Source organism: Rhinopithecus roxellana, chromosome 5 (genome assembly GCF_007565055.1).
Source record: "Rhinopithecus roxellana isolate Shanxi Qingling chromosome 5, ASM756505v1, whole genome shotgun sequence".
Taxonomy (NCBI): domain Eukaryota; kingdom Metazoa; phylum Chordata; class Mammalia; order Primates; family Cercopithecidae; genus Rhinopithecus; species Rhinopithecus roxellana.
In genome coordinates, this window is record NC_044553.1 from 107869025 (window position 1) to 107888662 (window position 19638).

A 19638-nucleotide genomic window follows, 5' to 3' on the forward strand; every position below is an offset into this window, starting at 1 on the left:
ATGACCTGCTAATTTTTGTATTTTTAGTAGAGACAGGGTTTCACCATGTTGGTCAGGCTGGTCTCGAACTCCTGACCTCAGGTGATCCACCCCCCTCGGCCTCCCAAAATGCTGGGATTATAAGCATGAGCCACTGTCCCAGCCAGACTAGTTGATTTTTTTTTTTTTTTTTTTTTGAAACAGATTCTCTCTCTGTCACCTAGGCTAGAGTGCAGTGGTGCAATCTCAGCGTACTGCAACTTCCACCTCCTGGCCTCAAGCCATTCTCCTGCCTTAGCTTCCTGAGTAGCTGGGATTACAGGTGTAATCACCCAGCTAATTTTTTTGTATTTTATTTAGTAGAGACAGGGTTTCACCATGTTGGCCAGGCTGCTCTTGAACTCCTAACCTCAAATGATTTGCCTGCCTCGGCCTCCCAAAGGGCTGGGATTACAGGTGTGAGCCACTACGCCCAGCCCAGACTAGTTGATTTTAAATGGTCCCTGAATCTGTATGTCTTAAAAATTCTTCTGAGTCACTTCCCTGACTGCCTTCCCAAGGCAGGGCCTTCAGGCCTTTGGTTTTCTGTGCCTTGATCCTCCGGGCTTGTTCTGTCCTGTGAACATCAGTTCCTTTCCAGAAAGTATTAGTTCCAAGGTTCTGGAACTCCTGTGGGGGAATGGGAGGCCCCCTTGCAACTGTCAAGTCTCCTAAGCAGATCCCAGAACAACTCACATTCCTGGTAGAGCTGCTGTGAAGTCCTCAGGAGTCAAAGGATGTGCTGTGAAAACCCAAGTCCTCTCCCAGCCAAAGCATTCCTATCTTTTCATTTCTCTGGATAGCTTTCCACTGCCCCAGGTACTCCAGGAGAGAAGGAAACATTTGAACCCTCAAACATGATCCTTCCTAGATTATCTTCCCCCAGAATACGTGGTTACCAATACCAATTCATGCACTAACTATGCATAGGTGATAAAGCAAGTTCAGGGATCATGATCTCTCCCTTCAGGAGCTCTCTTAGTACTAATGGTGTAGTAGGGAAACCAACCATTGCGACAGTGCTAAGGTAAGAGAATGCTCTGTCAAATGTCCTCTCTGGGATGTTGCTTCCCTGACCCTCACATGCTACTGAGAGACCACTGGGTAACTAGTCCCTTATCTCAATACCCACACCCCTGCATAGCAATGGTGTCTCCCACAGGTCTGTGAGCTCCTTGAGGACAAGAGAGTGTGTTTTCCAACTTAGTACTGCCATTGTCCAGCTCATGCACAAAGTGTGCTTCCTGAGTGAGTGAATAAATTAATCTGGTAACTAAATATTGAAATCCAAAAGAAAATAAACATTTTAAAATGTACATTTGATTCTTTATGACCTTGTTTGTATTATTTTTGCATGCAAATTTTATGCTTGTACTTGCTTCATATGAATTAAATGTTAACTTTGAATTTTTCTTGCGGACAGTTCTGATCCACTTGTAATAACCTCATATGGTCTCATAAAGTGGGAAGTCAGACATTTCTCTCTTGAGACTTTCTGCAGTGTAGAGATGTAAATAATGTTTTAAATAGGTCTCCTTGCAATTGATAGTCTTTAAATAGTAATGGCTTTTCTATTTTAGATTGAAATGAGTTTATTTAAGTAGGGTCTGAACTACACATTGGGTGAGAGAACTGCACTTGGAAGAGATCTTCTAGCTCAATCATTTTTTTAATGGGATTCAAACTGAAGCCTAGAGAGGGAAGATTTTGCCCAAGCACATATGCAGCTTATTAGAAGAGGCTCAACAAGATTTGTGGCCTCCTACCTGTCTCATCTTTCTCTAGTATAGCTTTGAATGAGCTCTGAAGCCTGGTTACATCCTGGCATCCACATGTCAGCCTGGCTGTGGCACCATATTCAGAAAAACTTTATAAGGATTAGGTACCACATTTATACTGCAAATGCCTGTGTATGTCTCCTTCTGCACCATTACACTTTGAGCTTATCGAAAGAGGAGATACTTCTCATCTTATACCCAGGTATTTCTCATCTTGTACCCAGGTGCAGACCACAGAGTGGACACTTGGTAAATGTTTACATTGGAAAAAACCTCTTATTACGCTGGGCCCAATGAGGGACAACAGAATGGATCAGGACCTTCTGTCCTGTCTTCATCAGCCCCCTCCCCCAGTATCTCACATCCCTCCTTCCAGAAAAAGAGTCAGGTGGTCCCAAGCCCCAGTGTGTTTTGTCCCTGCATTAACTTATTCATGGCTGCACTGCAGAGACATCATTCCTGCTCTGTCTGTCTTCTTTGCTTCTTCTGATCTTCTGAATTCCTTCTTTTTCAAATTATCAAAGAGGAATTTATCCTCAATTTTAGTTATAAAACCAAAATATCCTCATAGTCTACATATTGTTGTTGCAGTGTACCGTTGAATTCATCCAACCCTCTATCCATTCATCCATCTGTCCATTTGTCCACTGAGCACCTCCAGGTATGTATGTGCACATCCCTGTGGTGCACCTTGAGGGATATAGAGAGAACCAGGACTCCACTCCTGCCCTCAAAGGGCTCAACAAAGCTTACCAAATGCAACATGTTTTACCAAAGAGCAAAAGCCTGAACCTAACATAGTTTCCTGCTCCCTTTGAATTAAGAGGCACCTGTCATCTTGTCTATTGAAAGAAATATCACCAAACCAGAGCACAACCATCTGTCTGTCATGGTTGGAGGCATTGTGGAGGCAGCCCTTGGAGCAAACGTGACAATCCGGTGTCCTGTAAAAGGTAAGTGTGGTCATTTCAGTGGGAGGGTGTGTGGCCATCCCAATGTGGCCAGGAGACACCAGCTGGCATTTTGGTATTAGAGACCTCAGCCTGATAGGCTTAAAAAACAGATTTCCCAGCACACTGACAGTGGATCTGACTCTCAAGAGTGAACTCATACTGGCTCATGAGACCGACGTATAAAACAGATTGCCAAGTTACTTGTTTCCAGTGTGGACTGTGACTGGCAAGACCAGAACACTCTGTCCCTATGGGCAGAGCTACAAAAAAGGCCAACTTTTAGTCAGAGGGTTACTTGGTGAATAACATAGTGAGAGGATGGGATTTGTTGGAAATTGTAAGACATGTCCTCCAGATAGACAAAAGCTACACTTGGCAAAGCCAGATCAGGGAGCTAGAATGTCCATGTCCCCTGGCCTAGGCTATCTTCTGGATTGTCCCTGGGTAAGCATCAGCAGCCTGTGCCTCAGTGGCTCTTTCTCCTATGTTTACAACTGCAGACAAACCTCCTTTCTAATGTTCACACTCTTTCTTTAATAGAATTAACACTTTCAGTCTGACCTTGCTTTAACCTAGGGCCATCCTGTCTCATGAAGCCATGGATTCTTAAGTCTTAATCTGGGCCCATGCATCTCTGAACTGCAGATAAATATTATATGCTGCATATATGTACATTTTACAGGGACCAGGAGAGGTGGGAATGAGCGGGTTGTGTGAATACGTTTTTATTGCTTCCTTAGAGAAACTTATGAACTCCTCCAAATTGAGATATACTCTTTTAGATGACTTTGTGTATGCCTTTCATTTACTCTGTGTTGACTTAACTCTCTGGACAACTGTATTTCCCTAGCTTCCAAGTTCTAAGTAGATACCTGTAGTTGCAGCCGCTTAAGATGAGTCTTGCCTAGGCTGTGACCCTGATTGCCTAGGGTGACAGAGGAGCTGCTGCTGCTCTTAGAAATGCAGTGAGGGCACATGTAAGGAGGGACTCGAGGACACACTCATCCAGCTTTCAGGTTCTCCCTCCACTGTCATGATCAGTTACTTGCCATGTTTCCAAAGCTACACCTTTGGCTCTACAAACAGTAGAGATTTGCTAACCCCCAAGATATTATTTTTCACCCCTTGGAAATCCCTGCAGTGTTTGGCCTATGCAGACTTTTGAAAAATTGCTCCAGTCTCCCAACTGACTCCACCCACAAATATGTGAGTTTTCTGGCAAAATACACCCACCATTACAGAAAGGGCCGGCATTCTCTGGCCATAGCAAGGAGAAAAGCAGAACGGAACGCTGCAGATGCCAAGCCACAGATGTCTAAAGTTTCTACAGCCCTACACCTGCAGAGGATTCTGAAAAATAGATCTGACTTCTATTAAGAGAAACCTCAACTTTCAACATGACTTCTAAATTTCTCACTTCCACAATACTTGAAAATCAGGCTTTCAGGGAGATGAGCCATTAAAAGGGTTGGAGGTGCATTATTTGCTATCGGAAGTCAGAGGCTGGATTAGGTGGAAACTGCAAATAAAGCCTCCAGCAAAGACCATTAAACTCATCTCGTTTTATTCTCATCCAGGCCCAGTCAGACATGGGCTGTCTTTGACCCTCCCTAGCCCCACTGTCCTCCTGCCCTGTGCTGTGGGGCCATGGGTCTGCAGCACTGCTGCCTAGATGGAACTCGGCACTGGGAGTACTCATCTCCCTCCTCCCTCCCTCACCTTTCAGCTCTTACTAGGAATTGTCCCATTTGGCCTTTCTTTACCTGGCAGTCTTCCCCCGTAGACTCAGACCCCAGAACTCCTGATGAGTTCTTTCCTTTTAAAAATAAACTTGCCTCCAAATGCACCACAATCATGTTGAGTTATTTGCCATTTTAAACAAACCTGTAGTGAACTTACAGTGTTTTCTTATGGGCAGAAGCCATACCTAATGGAGTTTTCTAAGGAAATTCATCTCTTTTAAGACAGATGGTGAAGTTGACAAAGGGTCAGAAAACTAGAGTTTTACAGACAGTCTTGTCACTAGCTAGTATATAACCATAGGTGAGTCATATATCTTTCTTCCCTCATCTTTAAAGCAGGGAATATATTATATTAATAGAAGAAGGGACTATGGTTATCATCCAATTCCATTTTTCATCTTATAGATGAGTACATTAAAACATAATTTACAAAACTGAACTCTGCCTTACAAATTACATTTTTATACTGCAAATTGGGATTTCTGTAAATCAGTGGCATATATAATTTTTTTATTTTTTAAGTTGCTTTAGAATATTTCCCACTAATTATAATGAACTTATATTTATAGACCCCATAACACATAGATAGCTTCTAGAGAAGTTCATCTTTTTTATAGCCAAACATGTTTCGTCAACCCATGTGGTATAGATGTCAATAGGGATTATCTCTAGTCACTCTTAGAGATATTTCTAGTAACTATATTAAATAACAGAACCTAAAAGTCCGCATATTTGCCTATTTCTAAAGGTTAAACTTCTAACTTGAGAGAGTTATTTGCCTTACTCTTTAAAAAAAAGTTTTTTTTCTGTCCATTTGGGTGGGGGTAATTTAAAGCGCACCTTTTTTGCCACCTTCTGGTAAGAAAGAAAAGTTCGTCTGGGGAAAATGACCAGTAAATATCGTTGCTGCATTTTTTTTTTCACGTTAATGCATAGTAAGAACATTACTTATCCTGTAATTTTCTGTTGTGTATTATGTGTTGTTTATCTTATTCCTTAAGCTCATCAGAGATGCACCTGATGTGAGTCCCTTCTCTAAAGTGTTTTGTTGTGTGTCACACTCCTCTTTAGTCTCTAAGGAACTCTCTTGGCCACAGATGGGAATGGGTTTGAGCTAGATGGTGATGCCCAAATGAAGGGCACTGGCAAAGCCATCAATGGCCCAGCCCCAAGCGTAGAAAATTTCTTAAACACAAGGTGCACTGGACAACTGCTTCTTAGAGCAAACTCAAACTGCCTGGAAAGATTAGAGATGCTTCTAAACTAAAACTAAGCTAAAGAATAAAAACATCTTTGAATGCTATTAGAGGACACTGTTGTACATCTCCTTTAGGAGGAAAAATTATACAACTGTGGATGGCACCTGACATCTCACCAGGCAGCTGGGTACATGTAGGTTATACAAAAGACTCATTAACAATAAATGCAGAAGCAAATAAATAAGTTTAACACATTCCCAAATGAATCCAGTCATGTGGATGACTAAAGGAGAGTTTTTCCCAGGAATGCAAATATTTTTTGACGCTTAAAAATAGCTACTTTAAACAGAGCATCACAGGTTGAATCCTCTTTGGAAGGAGGGGTTTTTTGTTTCTGTTTTTTTTTTTTTTTTTTTTTTCCAGAGTCTCACTCTGTTGCCCAGGTTGGAGGGAGGGCAGTGATGTGATCTCGGCTCACTGCAATCTCTGCCTCTCAGGTTCAAGCGATTCTTCTACCTCAGCCTCCCAAATAGCTAGGATTACAGATGCAAGCCACCATGCCTGGCTATTTTTTTTTTTTTTTTTTTTTTTTTTTTTGTATTTTTAGTAGAGACAGAGTTTCACCATGTTGCCCAGGCTGGTCTCAAACTCCTGACCTCAAGTAATCCACCCACCTCAGCCTCCCAAAGTGTTGGGATTCTGGGCACGAGCCATGGTGTCTGGCCCTGGAAGGAGTTTTTGTGTAGTATATTTATTAGTTGTCAACATATGTGGAAGGGAGGAAGCAAGCAGGATTAGACAGAGGGCAAAGGAGGACTGTGATGCAGGCCCATAAAGCCTTGCCAAGCCCCCTTGAAACATATGTGACTCATTAGAGTTGCCCCAGGCTGACCCACAGTGGCCAGGCCTTCATGCCCCTGCCTCCTGCAGTCACTGGTTGTGGGCCTCTCTGGAAGGGGCATATGTGCTCTTGGGTGGGTGGAGACAGATTGTGAAGGGACTAATAACCAGAGGCTACCAGAAGCAGGGACACCAAGTTCCTCCTTGAAGGTTGATTTGGGTGGAGCATCTCCATCTCTACCACAGAGATTTAAGGTGATAAACTTTAGGATCATCTTAATAGATGTAGACAAAGCATCTGATAAACTTCAACACAAAAATGACGTGAAAATCTCTTGGCAAACCAGTAATAGAAGGGATAATCCCTACCTTGATTTGCCTGTCAGAAACCTATTGTAAGCATCATACTCACTTTAATGGGGAGACTCAAACAGTCCCATTAAAATCAGGAAAAAACATACAATGCCCTTTATCACTACATCTGTTCAACACTGCATTAGCACTAGCCAGTGCAATAAGATAAAATAACTAGAAAAATTAGAACTAGAAAATTAGAAACAAAGAGAAGACTAGAAATATAATAAAATATAATAGAAGACTAGAAATGTAATAAAAACTAGAAAATAACTAGAAAAATTTCTTATTTATAGATAATATAATTATCCTCATTTAAAAGCAAAGAAAATATAAAAAGTTTTGGATCTCTATATTCAGAATAACTTCAATTTAAAAAAAGCAATCCTGTGGGATTGCTAGAACTTAACAAACTGATCCTATAATTAATACGAAAGTGCATGTGGCTGAGAATAGCCCAAACAATTTTTAGGAATAACAAGGTGGCTGAGATTTGCTCTGTCAAATATAAAGACTTAGCATAAAGCTTGAGGGCGTACAGCAATGTAAAAGGGATAGACAAATAAATGGAATAGAATGTGGAGCCCACAGCAGATTCAAGCATACAGTATATGGAAACTAGAATTTAATAGCAGAAGAATTAAAAACAGAGTATGCATTTTATAGCAGTAGAATTAAAAACCAATAAAGGACAGACTATTAAGTAAATTGTTATAGGATAATTGTTTATAATATAAAAAATCTCAACCAAAAATAAATTCTGATTTAAATGCCTAAAATATGAACATATTTTAAAAAGTCATAAAATATAAGAGACATCTTTATGACTTTGGAATGGAAAAGATACAAAAAGTACAAGTCATAAAGTAAAACATCTATTATATAGTGTTGAGGTTGCACAATTTTGTGAATATATTAGAACTACAGAATTATACTTTTAAAGGGTAAAATTTTTGGTATATGAATTATATTTCAATAAGCTGTTATAAAAAACATTGACACATTTTGCTGTTAAGATATAAAAGTTTTGATCCTTGAAAGGCATTGTCAATAAATTTAAAAGTCAAGCCACATTTCTGGCAGAAAATATTTGTTATATAGTACCAGAATATAGAAATAGCTTCTCTAAATCAATACAAATAACAAACTACTCAATATAAAAATGAGCAGGCCAGGCGCAGTGGCTCATGCCTGTAATCTCAGTACTTTGGGAGGCCCAGGCAGGTGGATCACAAGGTCAGGAAATTGAGACCATCATGGCTAACATGGCGAAATCCCGTCTCTACTAAAAATACAAAAAATTAGCTGGGCGTGGTGGCGGGCACCTGTAGTCCCAGCTACTTGGGAGGCTGAGGCAGGAGAATGCCGTGAACCCAGGAGGTGGAGGTTGCAGTAAGCTGAGATCGCGCCACTGCACTCCAGCCTGGGCAACAGAGCAAGACTCTGCCTTTAAAAAAAAAAAAAAAAAAAAAAAAAAAAAAAAAAGGCTGAAGCAAATACAGCAAGTATTAATGTCCATTAATTTTGGAGAATGGACTTTTTTTTGACATGTGGTTATCAGTTATATTGTTTTGTTGTTGTTGTTGTTGTTGTTCACCTCCTAACCCTGTTTCCCGTAAGACCTTGGACCCATCACATAGTTTCCTTGCTCCTTGCTTTTCTGTTATAAAATGAAGAATTATGATGGGATGACCAGGAAGACTGTTTCCAGTCCTGAAATTCTATCTTAGATCGTTGGTCCTTTGCAGGAATCTGGGATGAAATAAAACTAAATGTAGAAAAAGTGCTTGAACTAAGATACCTGGCCAGTCAGAACTTAGAACTGAGGGCCAAGAGTCCTCACCTAATATTGGGAGGGAATCTAGGGGAAAAAAAAAAAAAAAACTCTCTCAAAATATGTAGATACAATGTCCTTTACAAAGGAGTTCTTGGAGCTGCAATACCAGCCCATGAAAAATCCAGTTACCTGTATGATGACTTGAAAACTATAGTTGTAGTAAAAAGAAAGGAACTAAATAGGCTGGGCACAGTGGCTGACACCTGTAATCCCAACCGTTTGGGAAGCCAAGGTGGGCGGATCACTTGAGGTCAGGGGTTGACCAGCCTGGTCAACATGGTAAACCCGCGTCTCCACTAAAAATACAAAAATTGGCCGGGCATAGTGGCGCACGCCTGTAATCCCAGTTACTTGGGAGGCTGAGGTAAGAGAATTGCTTGAACCCGGGAGGTGGAGGTTGCAGTGAGCCGAGATAGTGCCACTGCACTCCAGCCTGGGCGACAGAGTGAGACTCCATTTCGAAAAAGGGAAAAAAAGAAAGAAAGGAACCAAATAATATAAGAGTCTGTAAATCAATGAAACCAGAATTCAACAAATTTGAAAAAGTCTCTTATACAAGCTAATGTGGAAGGTAAAACAAGCTCACTGGGGGAAAGTAAGTAGAAAGGGTTCTTTGAGGGGATTTGAACAGCCTTAGATGGAAATAACTCAGGTCTTGTTCATGTCCTCGTGGCCTCAGAATGCACAGCTCTTTCTAGATGTCTGGATGCCAGCCACAGCCCTGTGTTTACCAGCCTTGATCAGGTCCCTTCTTGCCTCCAAAAAGGGATGAAGAATAAACAGGGAAAGATATCTTCCCTGAGATAACTAGGTAAGATCTTACTGAAATAAAATCTTGAGAATTAAATATGGAAGGACCTTAGGAATCCATGAGTCCAGCCCTGTTTTGCACATAAGATCCCCAGAGAAGAGGCTTGACCAAAGTAACAGGCCTAGACAATGGCAGGGCCAAGTTCTGAACCCAGTTACTGCCTCTGAAGCTAGTGGCCTTTCTGTTCTGAATGCTGCTTTTGTGTGTTTTCTTGTCTCATAAAAAGTAACACATCTCATTATAAAATATTTGGAAAGCATAACAAAGTATCATGTGGCAAAAAAAATTCCCATAATCCTGTCAAAGACACAACCATTATTTCTATTTTGCTATATTCCTGTAACCCTTTCTCTATATCTAAGTCATGGAATTTTCCCATGTTATTAAAAAATCATAACTATCATTTAATAGCCACACCAGTGTGTCATTGTGTGAATGTAGCATAATTAAACCCTTTTCTTGTTTTTGGAAACTTAAACTATTTGTACTTCTTTACAGTTCCATACAGCAGTGTAAGAAACCTTCTTATGCATATAACTTTTTGTGTCATTTGGATTATTTTTTTAAAAAAGAGTAACAGGAATGGAATTGTTGGGTCACAGGACATTCAACATTTTTGTAACTACATAGAGCATTAAAATTAAAATGTCTAGAACTCTAAATACATTATCCCCAAATTGCCAGCTAGAAAGTTTGATTCTACTAGTGGGGTAGTTTTAAACCTTACCTGTCCCATCATTGTTTTGCTGCTCATTGACAGGAGAGAATGAGAAAAGGTAGGTAGAAGTTACAGTTTCCTATTTAATCCCACACAGTGCATGCACAAACAGATGATGGCAAGTGTGCATCTCACTGGGTCAAAGCAGAGCACTTGGTGTATGTATGCACATACACAAGAGGTATGTGCAGGCAAGGAGGCCCTTTCATATCTATGGGAGGATGGTCAGTTTCAGAAGAAACATATCACATAAACTTAAAAGGTTTTTCTTAGGGCATTTTTTTTAAGGGATAAAATGCTGTGGAATATACCTAAGAATTTTATTGATGTGTAGGCGAATTACTAACTTTCTTTACTGGGTTTAACTATTACCCTTTCAGGGGAGGATCTTGAGAAAATATTTGTGGTACAGCAGGATTATGTGGTTAAATTCCTAAACATGGTCTCATTGCTCTGACAATTATTTTCCCCTATGAACTGCTAGTTTATATTATATAGGGTGGAATTTAATGGTAGTGATTCTCATATGTCTTTACGTCATAAATCCCTTTGGCCAAAAAAAAAAAAAAAAAAAAAAAGAACTCTCTCTCCAGAAAAATGTATTTACCCACCAATTTTTGCATATACTTTTCAGAAGACTTAAAAAGAAATCTAAGATTATCTGCTTGCTCTTGTTTTATGAACTGGACATTTTGGTGCTTTTGACTATATTCTAAATTAAAGTGAATTTATTTTCCCTGATCTGTGGTTTTTGAAATATATCCTCTCTTCTATGCTGTTATCTCTTTATAAAAAACTCATGCAATCTTTGTAATAGCTAAAATTGTCATCTTAAAATGTATATTTAAAATGTCTTTCCCTACTCAAAAAGGCTCCCCTTTCCCCTTTTTTCCTACCTCTGTCTATGATACAGAAATCTTCCCACTATCCTCCTCTCAACCCTATATTCAGTCAAACAGCCAATCATGGTTGGAAATTCCATCCATCTTTTCTTCCCTTCAACGAGCATTCACTAAGCATTTACTAAGCCCAATCTAGTTCCTTAGCATGCAGAGATGAATACAATCTGGTTTCTGCAGCTATATAGACAAAGGAATTATGATATGATGTCATAAATGCAAAAATAGAAGTGTTTGTAAAGTGTATCAGACACATTAAGGAGAGACTAATTAAGGCTTCTAAGGAGTCAGAAAAGGTTTATAAAAAAGATGAATTGCAACCAGCCCACTGGTAAGAAAATGGAAGGGCATTTTAATCAAAACAGCATATATGCAAAAGCATAGAAACATGAAAGCACCCTGCTTACTTGCAACATCACAAGCAGATCTGTATGACTTAAAGCAGAGGATGTGAAGGGGAGTGGGAAGAGGTGGGTTTGGAAGTGTAAGTGTGGACCAGAATGTGAAGGGCTTTAATGTCATGCTGAAACTGATGGACTTCATTTTATTAGCAGAGAGGAGACAAGAAACGTTTTAAGCAGGGTAATGGTGTGAACCAATCTGTATTTCAATATGGATGAAAAATTAGAGGAGAAAGAAGCTGCAGAAAGCCATAAATTGAATGCAACTAGATTGCATCAATGGTCATTGATTGGATTATTGGACCCCCAAAAGCCTGCCAGCCACTCAAGATATTAAACTGACATTGCATGTATCTGATTTATCCAGGAGTGAGCAGACATCTGACATTTAGCAATGGATGTGTCATTAATTGAGGGTATGGGACACAGGTGTCCTGAGGCTAGAGTGTTGGCAAGTAGTCATGCATGGAGAGCAGCCATATTGCAAAGAGCTGAGGAGTATGTGCTAATAGGCAGCATGTCAGTAAATAACATGTTGGAAAACCATCTAAGCTTATCATCAAAAACAATAACTTGTGTTGGCTTCAACAGCATACAAAGTGGATATTATCTTTGTTTTGCAGATAAGGAAGCAGACTCAGATACACACAGTTACTTGTCTTTGTATATCTAATGAGTGTGTATGCCAAGATTTAAACCCAATTCTGTGTGACTCCAAAGGAGCTAGACAGAGAATGAAACTCTGTGTTTGAGACAGCAGAATAGGCACCATGCAGGAGGTCTGACCAGAGGGAAAACTGTCAAAGCGAGGCGTAAGGCAGAACCTAGGAAGTGCTGCAGCCTGGTGATGGGGTGTCATCGGTTTAGGGGTGGGCAACAGGCTCAACCTCCAGGGCCCACCCTCACCTGGAGGACTGCCCCATGGTATGAGATCTAGGGAGAGTACACTGGGAGCCTGGCCTCTTGCTGGGCTGCAAGATGCCAGCCAGTATCAGGCCAAAGGTCAGCCCATTGTGCTCAGCCAGGCACATGATGGAAGCCTCACCACCTTGACACATGCTTCTACCGTCACTGCAGCAGTGGGAAAGAATGTGGCAAATTATGCACTGTCTGGTAGTGACTATGGACTCCCTCACCTCACCCTTAATATTCTTGTCCTGACTCTCTTTGGACTTGTATTTGGATTATTGATTTAGCAGATTTAAAAGACTCATTTATAAAACAATTATCTGCTCTTTAAAGATTCACTGAAGCTCTATTTTGAGTGCTTCTTGAAAAAAATGATTTTCTTTGCATCTTTTATCAATTTCTCATGTGGTGAAAACATGGGTCTGTATACAATCAAGAAGTAGAAAGAAATCTAGAATAAGGTAGCTGGATATACAATATGAAAAAACAGGAGGGGCTCTTCAAACACCTATCAAATTTCAGACTTCTTGCAAAAAACCCTGTGCTTGGGCTTGTGGGTCTGCATGTCTTGAGTGACACCATGTCTTGAAGCATTCACGTACAGCCTTGGTGGTCCAGCCCTGTTGTTACAACACTGCTTTCATCCCCAACATCTATACCCCACCCCTGTGTTCAGTGCCACCAGTACATTTCTCTGTCCTGAAAACTCCGCAGACACTCAGCCCCATGTTAATGTTTACCCTATCACATAGTAACAACAGACTGACCCATAGGCCCCATGTACTGTCATCATGTAGTTCCACATTGTGTGCCCACCCATTCCCTGTCCTCCAAACAACCACACACCTTTCTTCCATGCAGTGGCATGATCATAGCTCACTGCAGCCTCAAACTCCTATGCTCAAGCAAACCTCCTGCCTTAGCCCCTTGAGACTACAGCCATGCACTACCACACCTGACTAATTTTTTTTTTTCTTGTAGAGACAGAGGTCTCACTGTGCTGCCAAGGCTGGTTTAGAACTCCTGGCCTCAAGCAACCCTCCTACCTCGGCCTCCCAAAGTGCTGAGATTCCAGGTGGGAGCCACAGTGCCTGGCTTCCCATTGTTTCTTGGTTACCATATTTCTGATATTAAGACTCATTTAGCTCCCCTGAGTTTTGACATTAATAAAATGGTCCTGGCTTGGTCCTGTTGAGCCTGTGAGATGGTGCACTAAACACCTACATAATCCACAGGGCAGGAGCCATATATCCTCTGCTCTTGGACTGAAGCTCTTTCCTCAGTGATCTTCTGAAGTCCAGGCTTCTAAAGAAATGAGTTGCTTCAATTCCATGAGTCTCTGAGTGGCGCCTCCTGGCTGGCCTGTGTTCCCTTGGCTCCTCGTATTGGTGTCAGGGCAGGAGCCAGAGTGGCTAGTCTGGAGTTTCCCAAACCTGCATGAGATCTGATAGCAATTGGGAGGCTTTTCATACCAAGCAGTAAAAGTAAAGGGTTTTGAATGCCCTATACCACTCAAATCTACTTATACTATAAGAAATGCCTTTGCTTGCTCTCTGCCCTCCAGGACTCTCTGCTTTTGGCTGTGTGTGCTGAGACCACCAGGCAGCAGCAGAGAGCACAGGACAACTGTGCAGCATAGAACAGCATCCATTATAAAACACGGAACCGTCAGAAGCCCCTGAATGACCCACTACTTCATTCTGGCTACTATGACCTAAATATGCCTTCACAGCAAGACAGAGAGGCCCACAGCACCCATACAGGGTGGGGACTGAGGGAAAGGGAATTTTGTTGGAATTCAACCCCCAGAAATAAGAAAGCATGCAAGCTTCTGAGTACAGTCTGAGAAAACCATGCAGGACCTTGTTAATGGAAGAAAAACACTCCTTTATGGGAAGAGCCCCATAGGACCTGTGTAGAATTTTTGAATCTCTAGTAACATCCCAACTTACATAACCCTGTTTTTTTTTTCTTTTCATTCATTTATTTTCCCTAGTTATTAATTCAATACCCAGTTATTCATTTTGATGACTGATGCATACTACAGTCAAGTCATTTTATTATTATGGTTAATGTCAGGCCTGGACACCACAACATCTCCCCAGCCCTGCCCTGAGAGATTCTGATTTAATTCATCTGTAGTATGTCCTGAGAACCAAGGATTTTTAAAGCTTCCCCAGAAGATTCTAATGTGCAGCCAAGGTTAAGAACCACTGATTTAGCCAGTAAATGGGGCCAAAGAGGTCCCTGGAAATTATCTCAAATATCCTCTCAAAATGAGAGACTCTTCCTCAGAAATCAGTGGGTAGCCAGAGGTCAACTAGAACCAGGAGTAAACCAGCAGTGAACCAGGAGTGAGTAATCAGAAGTAAACTCAAACTAGGAGTGAACCAGGAGTGGGTAACTGGGAGTAAACTAGAAGTGGGAGCTAAATGGTAGAACCCAGGTCCATGCTCTGGGTTTATTCTGAAGGTAGAATCAGGCATGCCAACAATTGATGTCTCAGTGTTCAGAGGTTCACACAGGGGAAATCAGCTGTCAGTGTCCAAGAGGATCAAGGAAATGATTTGAGATGGGTCTTTAAGAATGTGGAGAAATGTTCCAGGTGGTGAAAGGGAATAGCAATTGATCTGCAGTGGAGAGAACAGCACACAGAAAATAGCCTTACAGCCAGTACGGTGTGTTTGGAGAATGGTGCAGTTCGCAGGCTGGAGGATAGCTGTTCTTAGCAGTGACTCCCCTAAATTGAAAAGGCTTTTGGGTTTTTCTCCTCCAAGAACAGGAAAAGTTATAGAGCTAGGAAAACTGACTCTTACTCCCTACCATTCCTGAGGAGAAAAGACCCCCCAGAAATAGAGTGAGAGGTGCAGCTCAGAAGAACCAAAGGCAAGAGTCAGTGGTTTGAGGAAAGAGGAAATGGAGTCCTGGGGAATCAACACAGCCTTGAGATGTCACCCCAAGACACCAGCAGCCCACACGTAGTCCTCTGGGGTTTGCTGGTGACAGCAGTGGAACCCACTTGGAGATTTTGGTGCATGATCTCCAAATAACTAATATTTTTAACTGTCTAATAGCTGTTTGTTCATCTACATCGCAATGTTATATTGACAGATTACCAGAATTGCTGATTATCAGGAAGGGCCTCAGGAATGTCCATGGCTCTCCCTTTTGAGCTGTTGTTTAGGAGTTCTTCCTATCCCCTTTACTGGAATCAGTAGTTTACACCACTTGCATAGCTCCAGCATATATCACTCTGCTTGATTTGCACCAACTCTTAACTTTCTTCTTCTTCAAGGAACTACTGAAAGTTTTTGGTTTTGATATAATAATTTTCACTGGCACCTTCTAGCCTGTAAATAAGACCCTGGAGGACAATATCCAGCAGTGAACCGTGTAGTGCTCATGAGATATGTCTGGTGGAGTTAAAGAACTGCCCAGGCTCACACAAAGCAGAAGCCCAGGGTACGTGAGAGATCAGGATGACCACACCAGGAAGAGGACTTGTTGACACCCTCCTCCATGTCAGAAAAACACAGTTCAAAAACCTTTAGGGAAGGACTTTTAATGATGGAGTTGGGGATAGATACTTTGACCCAGATGATTTCTAAATCCTCAAAAATCAAATTGATTGGGGAACAGATTATGTCAATCTAAACATGAGTTTACTAGAGAAAAGAAAGTACTGAAACAGCTGTTCAAAAGAATTCTGTAAATAGTAAAAGCCATAGCCCTATATTTGGAGACAGTTCTGGATATGGCATCAATGATGGATAGTCCATTGTATCCAAAAAGCATACATAACATATTTTTCAAAAAGAACAAAAGGGTATGCAGTTAACTCAGAAGAGGAATGTTCCTTACAAAATTTACTATGCTGCACAGGTTGGCCCTGCAGTTAAGAAGAGTGCATTCATTATTCTAGCAGTTTTGAGATACTTTCTCTGACATTGAACCCTTGAACTCCTATTTATTTCTTTCATGTATTAGTGATGACTCCTTTTGTCTAACCTGTGTTTGATTTGTCTTTTATAAATTGGCAACATCATTTCTTCATGATCCCCAGAGGTAACTGATGGTAGCTTAAGTCTTCATTTGTCATATATGAAAAAGTAATGCAGAATTCTGAGTGAGTTTTGAGTAGCTGGAAGAAACAAACAGATGAGCAAAAACGTTTAGGTGTAATATATATTTATTTAAAAATCCAGCATTTCAGGGCAGTCTGAATAGGCCAGGGATTTTACAGTGTGAAATATTTCATGGGCCTTTCAAGGATGAAGGAAATTTGTTTTTAAACACTGACTCGTTTAAAGACACCCCCGAGGTGCAAACTTTTTGCAACACATGTTTCACAGCCCCTCCGGCTCTGAACTTTTTTCACAACATTTGTCTTCCAAAACAATTTCAGCACTGTGGAAACAGAATGTTGAATATTTCAGAGCTGCAAGTCTTGGGGGAAATAGCCTGTCTTTAAGGTTAGATAAATAAGTTTAAACTATTTCTGACATTTTATAGCTGTTGCAACAGAGCAAATGTGTTATTTTGAAAGACCATAAATAGCAGTGGTACGAAGAAATCTGCCTGAATTTCCCGTGGCCTGTTCAGTTCTTTGAAAATGTTTACACGTGTAACGATGCTTCTAGGTGCTGAACAGGCCTGTGGGGTAGGAGAGGGAATTGGAGTTCACTCTGGGACTTACAATGTTTGAGGCACCTGTGGGACATGATGTGCTAATGGGAGATGTCCAGGAGTCTTGAATTCAAGGGAGAGATTAAGATTGGATAGGTAGATGTGGGAGTTTTCGGCATAGGAATTATCATTATATTTCCCAAAGTAGATGAAATGGCCCCTGGGACGGTGCATAGTGAGAAGGACTTGGTCCTGTACTCTGGTGTGGTCCCATGCTCTTCATTTCAAACTTTGTATTTCTGACATTTTCTTTTGGAATGTAACTTTGTCAGTTTGTTCTGAGAAACTTGTGCTGGCATGGTTGTTTGGCCATCTTGGTTATTTTCATACCTTAGTTTTTAGTCTAGACTTGCATGGTTACAGGGAACAGAGAACTACCTCGAACTGGCTTAAGAAAAAATGGAGAAACTATTGGCTAATAAAACTGAAAAGTCCTGGAGTATAGACAATCTGGACACAATTTTAGACACATCTGGATTCAGGAATTTAAATGATTTAATCAAGGATTCACCCCTTAGCTAGGCACAATCGTGCATACCTATAGTTCCAGCTATTCAGGAGGCTGAGATGGGAGGATCCCTTGAGCCCGGAAGTTTGAGGCTTCCGTATGCTATGATCAAGCCTGTGAATAGCCACTGCACTCCAGCCCAGTGAGACCCCATCACTAAAAAAATAAAAATCCATCTCTCTCTGGCTCTGTTGTTTTTCCGTGTTTTGAGGTGGTTGGTGGGCAAGGGTTGAGAGAAGACCATGTATGTTAGCAGATGATAAGACATCATAAGCAGTTTATTTTTTGTTCTAAGTGAGATGGAAGCCATTAGAGGATTCTAAGCAAAGGAATGTCATGATCTGAGCTACCTTTTAGAAGAAACACTATGGCTACTGTGTTGAAAATAGACTGTAAAAAAATCAGAGAGTAAAAGGAAGGCAAGAGTGGAAATAGGGAGATGAGATAAGAATTCCAGGTGAGCAAAACCATCCCTAAATTCCCTGCCCTGGACTCTACTTTCCTCTCCAGCTATTGTCTCAGTTCCTGATTTCCATTTATAGCAAAGTGCCTCCAGAGTAGCTTATACTTGTTGTCTTCAATTTCATTTCTCTTCATTCTCTCTTGAATCCACTCCAACCAAACATTCTCCATACCATTACCTTCATAGCTATTGTTAGGGTAGGGTCACCAACAGCTTACCATGTAAGTGTGAATTGCTAACTTCAGTGGTCAGGTGTTTGTTTTGTTTTGTTTTGTTTTTGAGACAGATTCTCACTCTGTTGCCCAGGCTGGAGTGCAGTGGTGTGATCTTGGCTCACTGCAACCTCCACCTCCCGGGTTCAAGCGATTCTCCTGCCTCAGCCTCCCGAGAAGCCAGGATTACAGGCACACACCACCACGACCGGCTAAATGGTTTTTGTATTTTTAGTAGAGACAGGGTTTCGCCATGTTGCCCAGGCTGGCCTCAAACTCCTGACCGCAGGTGATCTGCCTGCCTCGGCCTTCCAAACTGCTGAGATTACAGGTGTAAGCCACCACACTAGGCCCTGTGGTGAGTTCTTAGGCCTTACCTTACTTGCTCATTTGACTACAATAGCACTGGACAGTTATTACTCCCTCCTTCTCTGCTTCTAGGAAACCACTCTGTTTTCTACCTACCATAGTATCTGTTCCTTTGTAACTTCCTTTGTGCCACCTCTTTTCTCTGATCTCTAAGTTGAACTACCCCAGGCCTCAGTCCTCAGACGTTTGTTCTTCTCTATGTATACTCTCTCCCTATTGATCCCATACATGCACAAGGACTCAAATATGACATCTATATGCTGGAAACTGTTAAATTTATATTTTCAGCACAGACCTTTTCCCTAAGCTCTAGATTAACATATCCACATGCCTGCTCAGCATCTCTCCGTGGATATGTAATAGTTATTGCAAACCTAACATGTCCAAAACTGCTCTCCTGAGTTCTGCTCCCAAACTCGCTTCTCTCATAGTGTCCCTCATCTCAGTGAATGACAATGCAGTTATTTAATTCGCTTGAGCTACAAATCCTGGAGTCATTTTTGACTTGCTTTCCTCTCTCACACTTCCCCAACCCCATCAAATTTTGTCTGCTCTACCTTCAGAATAGGCCCAGAATCTGATCATTTCTTACCACCTTCATTGCTACTACACTGGTCCAAGTCACCATCATCTCTAGGCTGGATTATTTTGACAGGTTCCTCACTGATCTCCCTGCCTCTGCCCTTGCTGCCTGCAATCAACACAGCCGTCAAAGCAGTCCTTTAGAAACACAAGTCAGCTCATGCCGTTCTTCAAAATCTGTGGAATAGAAACCAAAGCCTTACAATGACCTATCAGGCTGCCTGAGCTCTATGACCTAAGCCCCACCTGCCACTTCTCTGACATTGTCACCTACTGTTCTCTCCCTGGCTCACATCCCTGCAGCCATATGCTCTTTTATTTTCCCCCAAAATTGGAGGAATGTGTCCTGGACCAGTCTG

The 19638-nt window shown here is 41.3% G+C and overlaps 1 protein-coding gene across 5 annotated transcripts in view; it reads left to right on the top strand.

The window, feature by feature from the left end:
- Positions 1–19638, top strand: part of ADAMTSL3 (ADAMTS like 3) — a 421728-nt gene that overhangs the window by 365725 nt on the left and 36365 nt on the right. For all 5 annotated transcript variants that reach the window (XM_030931695.1, XM_030931696.1, XM_030931693.1 and 2 more), the window contains exon 23: positions 2621–2749. In XM_030931695.1, coding sequence (XP_030787555.1) covers positions 2621–2749 — 129 coding nt within the window. The remainder of the gene's footprint in view (positions 1–2620; positions 2750–19638) is intronic.